This window comes from Oncorhynchus nerka, linkage group LG4 (genome assembly GCF_034236695.1).
Source record: "Oncorhynchus nerka isolate Pitt River linkage group LG4, Oner_Uvic_2.0, whole genome shotgun sequence".
Taxonomy (NCBI): Eukaryota; Metazoa; Chordata; class Actinopteri; order Salmoniformes; family Salmonidae; genus Oncorhynchus; species Oncorhynchus nerka.
The window spans coordinates 6,041,871-6,054,388 of NC_088399.1; the positions used below are offsets into that span (position 1 = coordinate 6,041,871).

At 43.4% G+C, this 12,518-nt stretch overlaps 1 protein-coding gene across 3 annotated transcripts in view; it reads left to right on the forward strand.

Moving 5' to 3' along the window:
* Positions 1-7,662, forward strand: part of LOC115123075 (ras-related protein Rab-27B-like) — a 107,301-nt gene extending 99,639 nt beyond the window's left edge. For all 3 annotated transcript variants that reach the window (XM_065017174.1, XM_065017175.1, XM_065017173.1), the window contains exons 6-7: positions 432-555; positions 3,825-7,662. In XM_065017174.1, coding sequence (XP_064873246.1) covers positions 432-555; positions 3,825-4,011 — 311 coding nt within the window. In that variant the 3' untranslated portion in view covers positions 4,012-7,662. The remainder of the gene's footprint in view (positions 1-431; positions 556-3,824) is intronic.
* The last annotated feature ends 4,856 nt before the right edge of the window (positions 7,663-12,518 follow it).

Below are 12,518 nucleotides of genomic sequence, written 5' to 3' on the forward strand. Positions count from 1 at the left end.
GCTAACTGTTCCATGTTGTCCTCAGGCTAGCTGCAGGCCAATCCTATCTGTTCCATGTTGTCCCCAGGCTAGCTGCAGGCCAATGCTAACTGTTGTCCTCAGGCTAGCTGCAGGCCAATGCTAACTGTTCCATGTTGTCCTCAGGCTAGCTGCAGGCCAATCCTATCTGTTCCATGTTGTCCCCAGGCTAGCTGCAGGCCAATGCTAACTGTTGTCCTCAGGCTAGCTGCAGGCCAATGCTAACTGTTCCATGTTGTCCTCAGACCAGCTGCAGGCCAATGCGAACTGTTCCATGTTGTCCTCAGGCTAGCTGCAGGCCAATGCTAACTGTTCCATGTTGTCCTCAGGCTAGCTGCAGGCCAATGCTAACTGTTCCATGTTGTCCTCAGGCCAGCTGCAGGCCAATGCTAACTGTTCTATGTTGTCCTCAGGCCAGCTGCAGGCCAATGCGTACTGTGAGAACCCAGACATTGTGTTGGTGGGCAACAAGGCAGACCTGGCGGACCAGAGAGAGGTGCAGGAGAAGCACGCTAAGGAACTAGCCGACAAGTACGGGTGAGTATACACACACACACACACACACACACACACATACACTAAGGAACTAGCCGACAAGTACGGGTGAGTATACGTGTAACGGATGTGAAACGGCTAGCTTAGTTAACGGTGCGCGCTAAATAGCGTTTCAATCGGTGACGTCACTTGCTCTGAGACCTTGAAGTAGTGGTTCCCCTCTGCAAGGGCCGCGGCTTTTGTGGAGCGATGGGTAACGATGCTTCGAGGGTGACTGTTGTTGATGTGTGCAGAGGGTCCCTGGTTCGTGCCCGGGGAATGGGCAAGGGGACGGTCTAAAGTTATACTGTTACATACGCACACACACACACACACACACACATACGGAAAAGAGAGAGCCAGAAACCACCGTCAGACCACCAAATCAAATCAAATGTATTTATATAGCCCTTCATACATCAGCTGATATCTCAAAGTGCTGTACAGAAACCCAGCCTAAAACCCCAAACAGCAAGCAATGCAGATGTAGAAGCACGGTGGCTAGGAAAAACTCCCTAGAAAGGCCAAAACCTAGGAAGGAACCTAGAGAGGAACCAGGCTATGTGGGGTGGCCAGTCCTCTTCTGGCTGTGCCGGGTGAGATTATAACAGAACATGGCCAAGATGTTCAAATGTTCATAAATGACCAGCATGGTCGAATAATAATAAGGCAGAACAGTTGAAACTGGAGCAGCAGCACGGCCAGGTGGACTGGGGACAGCAAGGAGTCATCATGTCAGACCTAATGACTATTAGGTTATACAGTTCCGACTTCAACTGTACTTGCCTCAGAAGATCGACGATCGATGGCCTAACGTAAAGTAAAGTAGTCAAGGCAATGTGGCTTTTTACTGTTGCTGAGGCTGCAGTTATAGTGCCACTCATGACACGCTCTCACTCTCCACTACAGTCAGGGATTAATACTCCCACTGAGGAAGCCTCCTCTGTCCTTTATGAGTGCTGGGCTTGTCATTCACAGCTGTGTGTGTGTGTGTGTGTGTGTGTGTGTGTGTGTGTGTGTGTGTGTGTGTGTGTGTGTGTGTGTGTGTGTGTGTGTGTGTTGAGAGCTGTACGTAAGGATACATTGTGGTCTAGGGTGACCTGGTTGTTGTCTTTGTAGGGTACCCAGGTGTACCAGTGTAATGTGTTGTCTCTGTAAGGTACCCAGGTGTACCAGTGTAATGTGATGTGTTGTCTCTGTAGAGTACCCAGGTGTACCAGTATAATGTGTTGTCTCTGTAGGGTACCCAGGTGTACCAGTGTAATGTGTTGTCTCTGTAGGGTACCCAGGTGTACCAGTGTAATGTGTTGTCTCTGTAGGGTACCCAGGTGTACCAGTGTAATGTGATGTGTTGTCTCTGTAGGGTACCCAGGTGTACCAGTATAATGTGTTGTCTCTGTAGGGTACCCAGGTGTACCAGTATAATATGTTGTCTCTGTAGAGTTCCCAGGTGTACCAGTGTAATGTGTTGTCTCTGTAGGGTACCCAGGTGTACCAGTGTAATGTGTTGTCTCTGTAGGGTACCCAGGTGTACCAGTGTAATGTGTTGTCTCTGTAGGGTACCCAGGTGTACCAGTGTAATGTGTTGTCTCTGTAGGGTACCCAGGTGTACCAGTGTAATGTGTTGTCTCTGTAGGGTACCCAGGTGTACCAGTATAATGTGATGTGTTGTCTCTGTAGGGTACCCAGGTGTACCAGTGTAATGTAATGTGTTGTCTCTGTAGAGTACCCAGGTGTACCAGTGTAATGTGTTGTCTCTGTAGGGTACCCAGGTGTACCAGTGTAATGTGTTGTCTCTGTAGGGTACCCAGGTGTACCAGTGTAATGTGTTGTCTCTGTAGGGTACCCAGGTGTACCAGTGTAATGTGTTGTCTCTGTAGGGTACCCAGGTGTACCAGTGTAATGTGTTGTCTCTGTAGGGTACCCAGGTGTACCAGTATAATGTGATGTGTTGTCTCTGTAGAGTACCCAGGTGTACCAGTGTAATGTGATAATTATTTACTTTTTTAGTCCCTCTGTTGTTGTTTGTTTTACAATATTGTTCTTGATTTATATTGTACTTGAGAAAACGTACATTTTTGAGTGAGAAGTAGTTTATTTTTTTCTCAGTGACTAGTAGCTCCATAGAGGATACATTCTCTCTGATGTGATCTGGGTTCTTGGTCCTGTCTGATCTGGGTTCTCTGTTCAGACAGGACAGGGTTCTGTATGTCCTGTCTGATCTGGGTTCTGTATGTGTCCTGTCTGATCTGGGTTCTGTGTGTGTCCTATGTGATCTGGGTTCTGTATGTCCTGTCTGATCTGGGTTCTGTATGTGTCCTGTCTGATCTGGGTTCTGTATGTGTCCTATGTGTTCTGTCTGATGTGGGTTCTGTATGTGACCTATGTGATCTGGGTTCTGTATGTCCTGTCTGATGTGGGTTCTGTATGTCCTGTCTGATGTGGGTTCTGTATGTCCTGTCTGATGTGGGTTCTGTATGTGTCCTGTCTGATGTGGGTTCTGTATGTCCTGTCTGATGTGGGTTCTGTATGTGTCCTGTCTGATGTGGGTTCTGTATGTGTCCTGTCTGATGTGGGTTCTGTATGTCCTGTCTGATGTGGGTTCTGTATGTCCTGTCTGATGTGGGTTCTGTATGTCCTGTCTGATGTGGGTTCTGTATGTCCTGTCTGATGTGGGTTCTGTATGTGTCCTGTCTGATGTGGGTTCTGTATGTCCTGTCTGATGTGGGTTCTGTATGTCCTGTCTGATGTGGGTCTGTATGTGTCCTGTCTGATGTGGGTTCTGTATGTGTCCTGTCTGATGTGGGTTCTGTATGTCCTGTCTGATGTGGGTTCTGTATGTGTCCTGTCTGATGTGGTTTCTGTATGTGTCCTGTCTGATGTGGTTTCTGTATGTGTCCTGTCTGATGTGGGTTCTGTATGTCCTGTCTGATGTGGGTTCTGTATGTCCTGTCTGATGTGGGTCTGTATGTGTCCTGTCTGATGTGGGTTCTGTATGTGTCCTGTCTGATGTGGGTTCTGTATGTCCTGTCTGATGTGGGTTCTGTATGTGTCCTGTCTGATCTGGGTTCTGTATGTCCCCTGTCTGATCTGGGTTCTGTATGTCCCCTGTCTGATCTGGGTTCTGTATGTCCCCTGTCTGATCTGGGTTCTGTATGTCCCCTGTCTGATGTGGGTTCTGTATGTGTCCTGTCTGATCTGGGTTTTGGAGTGGTCCTGTCTGATGTGGTTCTGTATGTCCTGTCTGATGTGGTTCTGTTTGTCCCCTGTAGGATCCCTTACTTTGAGACGTCGGCAGCGACGGGGTCTGAGGTGGACAAGGCGGTCATCACTCTGCTAGACCTGGTCATGAAGAGGATGGAGCAGTGTGTCGACAAGCCCACAGCCGATCCCGCCAACGGGGGAGGAGCCACCAAGCTGGAGGACGCTGCGCCTGACCAGAAGAAGTGTGCATGTTAGACCTCTTCCACGTCCCCTTCTCCCTACTCTGGTTGGTCCTCTAGTGCGCCCTCTGGTGGCCAGACGCAGAAGGTCAGCAGCGTGGCCACAGCATGATGTGTGAGGGGGCAGCTCAGTCAGCCACACTGCAATGGGGGTTGTGGTTCTGGCCTTGCATGGCCTGTGTGTACTGTGCTGGGCCTGGCTATGTGTCTCTCCTGCCTGTCCTGTGTTGTGTTGTATTGTGTCCCAATTGTCACCCTGTTCCCTTACATAGGGCATTACATTTGACCAGAGCCTATAAGGTGTGCACTATGTACATTGCCTTGGACATAATGGACAAGACAGTGGGACGAGCCGAGTTCATTATCTCCTAAGTAATGTACAGAACGGAGGCGTTCATCCCGCTTATACCACAGTTGCCAAAGAAAACAATACTAAAGCACACATTTTTCTGGTGGAAATGTTTTCATAGATATTTTTTGAATTGATTAAAAGTCAAATTAATACTTTTTCCATCCTCCCATGAAACCTGATTTGTTAGTCCGTTGCCAGAGATGCGACTCCGTGGCTCATTCTTTCTGTTCTATGGACGTTTTTATTCGGTTGCCATGCTGACTTGCTTGCTAGCTAGTGAACTATTTTTTTTAACACAATCACATCAACCTCTGCAGCCAGAATAACGGTAAAGTAGCTGTGTTTGCGTAAGCTGTTTTCTAGTGACAATCCATAACAATGAGCTGATGATGATGAGCGATTTTGGCATTGAATAGTTTGCGTTCGCGTCAGGACACTGTTCATTATGAGGAGAGCGCATTGCATATTTACATTTTGAGTCATTTGGCAGACACTCTTGCTCAAGGGCACCATTGTTCACCTAGTCCGCTCGGGGATTCGAACCAGCGACCTTTCGGTTAACTTCTAGGCTAGCTGCCGCCCTTATCGAACACGGCAAACACTAGGCTTGAACGTAGGTAAACAGTTTGTTGCTAGCAAACATGCCAATATGACCAATCAAATTTAACAATATCAGTTGCTGAAAACAGCTGTTAAAAATAGAAAAGTGGGCGGGTTTGACAGCATAGCTCCACCTGCTTCATGATTGCAACATTGAAGGCCCGGGAAAAATGTATGTTCATCACTCACCACGTTAAGTTCATCAGAGGTCTCTGCGAGAGAAAAAAATAAATGAATGCTAGCTAGCTAGTTAGCTATGTTTTTCCTTTGTTGGACCTGCGTTTACAATGTATCCAATATCGGTTTGTGTGGTTGTTGGTTTATCTTTCTGTAACTACAGTCTGCTTGTGTAGTGCTTTATAATACGTCATGATCAGGTATCCCATATATATATCTGTCCCAGAGACATCTGTCTTCTATATTTGGTTTTAATGCCCATTCTAGAATGCCCTTCTAGCCAATCAGAAACGAGTATTCAACAATGCTGTGGTATAAATAGGGAATAGGTTGCCATTTGGGACGAAAGCCTGGCCTATCGGAGGCCTATGTTTTTATAAAACTTTATATCCTCATGTTGTTTACAAGTATTTGTCCAATCTAATCTCCTGCCTTGGCTTCTAAGGCCCCATCCATACGGTACCAATATTAAAATCTAATCTCCTGCCTTGGCTTCTAAGGCCCCATCCATACGGTACCAATATTAAAATCTAATCTCCTACCTTGGCTTCTAAGGCCCCATCCATACGGTACCAATATTAAAATCTAATCTCCTGCCTTGGCTTCTAAGGCCTCATCCATACGGTACCAATATTAAAATCTAATCTCCTGCCTTGGCTTCTAAGGCCCCATCCATACGGTACCAATATTAAAATCTAATCTCCTACCTTGGCTTCTAAGGCCCCATCCATACGGTACCAATATTAAAATCTAATCTCCTGCCTTGGCTTCTAAGGCCTCATCCATACGGTACCAATATTAAAATCTAATCTCCTGCCTTGGCTTCTAAGGCCCCATCCATACGGTACCAATATTAAAATCTAATCTCCTGCCTTGGCTTCTAAGGCCTCATCCATACGGTACCAATATTAAAATCTAATCTCCTGCCTTGGCTTCTAAGGCCTCATCCATACGGTACCAATATTAAAATCTAATCTCCTGCCTTGGCTTCTAAGGCCCCATCCATACGGTACCAATATTAAAATCTAATCTCCTGCCTTGGCTTCTAAGGCCCCATCCATACGGTACCAATATTAAAATCTAATCTCCTGCCTTGGCTTCTAAGGCCTCATCCATACGGTACCAATATTAAAATCTAATCTCCTGCCTTGGCTTCTAAGGCCCCATCCATACGGTACCAATATTAAAATCTAATCTCCTGCCTTGGCTTCTAAGGCCTCATCCATACGGTACCAATATTAAAATCATAAAGCATTTATATATGATTTTTAAATTTAAAGTAGAGTTGTATGTTTATTAACTTTTTTTAGTTTTTAGATCAGATTGTTATTATTATTACAGTAAATCTAATCTCGTTAGATCACGGTTCAACACACATTAAATTTAGGTAAAGTCAAATTAAATTGACAGTAAATGTGATCCCCCATTTAACAGTACTGTTTGACAACCGCCGTGTATAGCTAAATGTGCATAAAAGACAGTAAGGTATGATCAACTTTATGATATTGTAATATCACTCAAGTCAAGACTGATATAATATTACTGTCAGGAAAATACATCGTCAAGTTGTAAATATCTCATTGATTATAACTGCTGTCTGTTTCTGTCTGTCTCTGTCTGTCTCTGTCTGTCTCTGTCTGTCTGTCTCTGTCTGTCTCTGTCTGTCTCTGTCTGTCTGTCTGTCTGTCTGTCTGTGCCAAAATTAACTGGTCACATACACATATTTTGCCTATATTATTTTGGGTGTAGCGAAATGCTTGTGTTCCTAGCTCCAACAGTGCAGTAATATCTAACCAGGTCAGGGGTGTCTGTCTGTCTGTGGCCTTTTGACATCCCTAGCTACTAATCTCGTGTGACAGACTTTTAACATCAAATCTAGCTACAGTAGTTGGCTAGTGCACGCAAGGTGTAGTTCTGTGTTCCGTAAGGATGTTGCTATGGAATGTAGTTCTGTGTTCCGTGAGGATGTTGCTATGGAACGTAGTTCTGTGTTCCGTGAGGATGTTGCTATGGAACGTAGTTCTGTGTTCCGTGAGGATGTTGCTATGGAACGTAGTTCTGTGTTCCGTGAGGATGTTGCTATGGAATGTAGTTCTGTGTTCCGTGAGGATGTTGCTATGGAACGTATTTCTGTGTTCCGTGAGGATGTTGCTATGGAATGTAGTTCTGTGTTCCGTGAGGATGTTGCTATGGAACGTAGTTCTGTGTTCCGTGAGGATGTTGCTATGGAACGTAGCATGGCCACATCTACCAGCGTTTACAGGACTTACTCCACTTTGCACGGCCTGGCGAGTGACAACACAAGTGTTTAACAACCATTGCTCCACCCCCCACCACCATTTCTTACACCTGAATGTAACATCCTCAACTTTTCTATGACACAATAATAACATGATGGTACATCGGGACCAAGACAGACAGGCAGTCAGTGTTAACAACTAGTATTGTGTTTAAGACAAGACAAAAGTCCATAATGTAGTATCTGTTCTGTATATAACTGATGTGAATTTAGTGTTTAATAAACCTGATTGTAGGACATGTTTGCCTTTAAAAAAAATCTGTGGTGTAGCCTACTGGTTGTTGTGTAACTTGGTGAGAAAATGGTATTCCTTACAATGGAGTTTGGCTGCAATTTTTTGAGTTTTATCCGGTTATAAGAGATTGTCTTGATTCAGATACAATCATGGATAAAAAAAACAATTTAAACAATTTAAATAGAGGAGGTGATGTCAGAGACAAGTAGGATAGTTCTGCAGAGTAACTCTCATCTTCTCTCCTTGATCACTCACATTTGGTGTTTACTATTACCAGTAAGAAGCCTCTTTGGTGATCAATGGTGCCAACTTCCGTACTGTATTTCTTAAAAACGACAAATAACAGTGTCCGTTATCTTTTCACATCCTGAATTGAGTGATATTGTGTGTGCTGCAAAGCATGCTACCCTCGCCAGTCTTCAGTGTAGTTGGTAGTCTCTACCAGTTACTGTAGCTACTGCTTAATCTGAACGTTTCTATGTGATGCATGTTAATTTGCATCAGAGGAAAAACTTAATCAGATTTCTCTCATTCAATCTAGTGTGCATTTTAGATGTATAATCAAAGGCTCTGAGTTGTTGTTGTTGTTGTTGTTGTTGTTAGCCAACCAGTCAAACCAAGCCTAGTGCCAAACCAAGCCTAGTGCCAAACCAAGCCTAGTGCCAAACCAAGCCTAGTGCCAAACCAAGCCTAGTGCCAAACCAAGCCTAGTGCCAAACCAAGCCTAGTGCCAAACCAAGCCTAGTGCCAAACCAAGCCTAGTGTCAAACCAGGCCTAGTGCCAAACCAAGCCTAGTGCCAAACCAAGCCTAGTGTCAAACCAGGCCTAGTGCCAAACCAAGCCTAGTGCCAAACCATGCCTAGTGCCAAACCAAGCCTAGTGCCAAACCATGCCTAGTGCCAAACCAAGCCTAGTGCCACACCAAGCCTAGTGCCAAACCAAGCCTAGTGCCAAACCAAGCCTAGTGCCAAACCAAGCCTAGTGCCAAACCAAGCCTAGTGCCAAACCATGCCTAGTGCCAAACCATGCCTAGTGACAAACCAGGCCTAGTGCCAAACCAGGCCTAGTGCCAAACCAGGCCTAGTGACAAACCAGGCCTAGTGCCAAACCAGGCCTAGTGCCAAACCAGGCCTAGTGTCAAACCAGGCCTAGTGACAAACCAGGCCTAGTGTCAAACCAAGCCTAAGTGCCAAACCAGGTCTCAGTACATACAGTAGTTGGTAACACTTTATTTGACGGGTACATAGATACTGTAAGGACATCATAAGACATTCATTACACATTCATAGGAAGTGCATAAACAGTTCATAACTGCTTTTGTCAACATCTGCAGGTTGATCTCTGTTAAGTAGTCCTTATGTCAACAAGTAGTCTAACTGGTCTACTACTGAAATGATAACACACTGGTCTAACTGGTCTACTACTGAAATGATGAAATGATAACACAATATGGTCTAACTGGTCTACTACTGAAATGATAACACTGGTCTAACTGGTCTACTACTGAAATGATAACACACTATGGTCTAACTGGTCTACTACTGAAATGATAACACACTATGGTCTAACTGGTCTACTACTGAAATGATAACACTGGTCTAACTGGTCTACTACTGAAATGATAACACTATGGTCTAACTGGTCTACTACTGAAATGATAACACACTATGGTCTAACTGGTCTACTACTGAAATGATAACACTGGTCTAACTGGTCTACTACTGAAATGATAACACACTATGGTCTAACTGGTCTACTACTGAAATGATAACACACTATGGTCTAACTGGTCTACTACTGAAATGATAACACACTATGGTCTAACTGGTCTACTACTGAAATGATAACACTATGATCTAACTGGTCTACTACTGAAATGATAACACACTATGGTCTAACTGGTCTACTACTGAAATGATAACACTGGTCTAACTGGTCTACTACTGAAATGATAACACACTATGGTCTAACTGGTCTACTACTGAAATGATAACACACTATGGTCTAACTGGTCTACTACTGAAATGATAACACTGGTCTAACTGGTAGACTACTGAAATGATAACATTGGTCTAACTGGTCTACTACTGAAGTGATAACACACTATGGTCTAACTGGTCTACTACTGAAATGATAACACTGGTCTAACTGGTAGACTACTGAAATGATAACACACTATGGTCTAACTGGTCTACTACTGAAATGATAACACTATGGTCTAACTGGTCTACTACTGAAATGATAACACACTATGGTCTAACTGGTCTACTACTGAAATGATAACACACTATGGTCTAACTGGTCTACTACTGAAATGATAACACTGGTCTAACTGGTCTTCTACTGAAATGATAACACACTATGGTCTAACTGGTCTCCTACTGAAATGATAACACACTATGGTCTAACTGGACTACTACTGAAATGATAACACACTATAGTCTAACTGGTCTACTACTGAAATGATAACACACTATGGTCTAACTGGTAGACTACTGAAATGATAACACACTCTGGTCTAACTGGTAGACTACTGAAATGATAACACACTCTGGTCTAACTGGTCTACTACTGAAATGATAACACACTATGGTCTAACTGGTCTACTACTGAAATGATAACACTGGTCTAACTGGTAGACTACTGAAATGATAACACTGGTCTAACTGGTAGACTACTGAAATGATAACACACTATGGTCTAACTGGTCTCCTACTGAAATGATAACACACTATGGTCTAACTGGTCTACTACTGAAATGATAACACACTCTGGTCTAACTGGTCTACTACTGAAATGATAACACACTATGGTCTAACTGGTAGACTACTGAAATGATAACACACTCTGGTCTACTACTGAAATGATGAAATGATAACACACTCTGGTCTACTACTGAAATGATGAAATGATAACACACTATGGTCTAACTGCTCTACACCTTCACATGAGCACCAAAATGCCTACTGTGCCCATGCTCTACCAAGGTTTTCCAGCACCCAGCGCTGACCTACTACAGTAGCTATGTTGGTCTATTGTACTTCAAACTATGTGTAGGCAGGTTGCTAATTATTCAAACCTTCTCAAACAGCCTCAGTCATGCTCATAGAGGTGCTTCCACAACAACGTGGTTTGTTCTTCAAACAAGGTAATGTATTGGATTCTTCACACTATTCCCATTCCACTACTTGTTCATGCTTTTTTTTTTTAAGTATTTAAAACAACCTTTGATTTAATTCTTGCAATACCATCATGATTAATTGAGCTGTTTTGTCTTGTTGTAATGTGGTGCTTGCCTTTATTTACTTAAATCTTTAATTGAGAAAAATAATAATTCATAACAATTGTCTTCTTTTTTTTTTGTCAGTAGGTGCCCAACGTACAGTAACAACATATGATGGGGTATTGAACACAGTCACTCAGATAGGGAGTTCTATAGAGCCCGTCTGTATTCCTGATTTCTGGCACCGTTAGCTTACCAGTACAATATTGACATAAGGTCCCGTTTTATCAATTTCCTGTGCTGATCAATGGGCAGTCTATTACCTCTGTCAAATGAAATATGTAGCTTAAAGTTGTCTTTTTGTATTTGATTTTTTTTGCAATAAAGATGATGACGCTACAATGATAGTAAAGAACGAGAAGGCCCGAACACTGTCGAAGATCCAAAATCACTGCTTCATTGACAAACACTTCGATCCGAAACGGATCTTCATCATACAATACCAAAAACAAAAAAAAAAACGTCTTGAATTTAAGAAGTAGACATTGAATATAACATTGAGCATGATGAAATGTATTAATAACACTTTGGATTGTGTATCAATACACCATGTCATTACAAAGATATAGGCGTCCTTCCTAACTGAGTTGACGGAGAGGAAGGAAACTGCTCAGGGATTTCACCACGGTGACCTTTAAAACAGTTACAGAGTTTAATAGCTGTGATAGACAAAAACAACATTGTAGTTGCTCCACAATACCAACCTAATTGACAGGTGAAAAGAAGGAAGCCTGTGCAGAATAAAAAATATTCCAAAACATACATCCTGTTTGCAACAAGGCACTAAAGTACTGCTGCACAAAATGTGGCAAAGCAATTCACTTTGGGAGACAAATTCACCTTTCAGCAGGACAGTACCCTAACACACAAGGCCAAATATGGGATGAGTTGGACCGCAGAGTGAAGGAAAAGCAGCCAACAAGTGCTCAGCATATGTGGGAACTCCTCCAAGACTGTTGGAAAAGCATTCCAGCTGAAGCTGGTTGAGAGAATACCAAGAGTGTGTAAAGCTGTCATCAACGCAAACGATGGCTACTTCGAGGAATATAAAATATATTTTGATTTGTTTAACAGTTTTTTTGGTTACATTTTGGTTACTACATGATGTTACTACATGGCTTTAACGTACCATAACGTTGGATGCCACCCGACCGATAAACCCCACAAAAGAAGAGGCGGGGCCGACAATGCTAGTAGCTAGCTAGCTAGCTAGGACAATCGGTAGACAGTGTCCTTCGCCCCCGCCGCCTGTCGGGTAATGTTTTCCCGCAGTTCTGTTAAGGACGCCGAGGGCAGGTGTTAGCAAAGGACACTGGGTGCTAGTTAGCTAGCTAGGAGGACTCCGGTACACAGCAGGTAGGAGGCGGGGCCGACACTGGTAGGTAGCTAGGACACCGGTAGGTAGCTAGGACACCGGTAGGTAGCTAGGACACCGGTAGCCCGCGAAAAACTCGGATAATACTTTTTATTTATTTATTTATTTTACTCAGATAATACTTTTATTTCACTTTTTTTCGCCCACATTTTATTTGCATGGACAAAAATCTAGAATATAACAATGCATGAAGATGGAGAG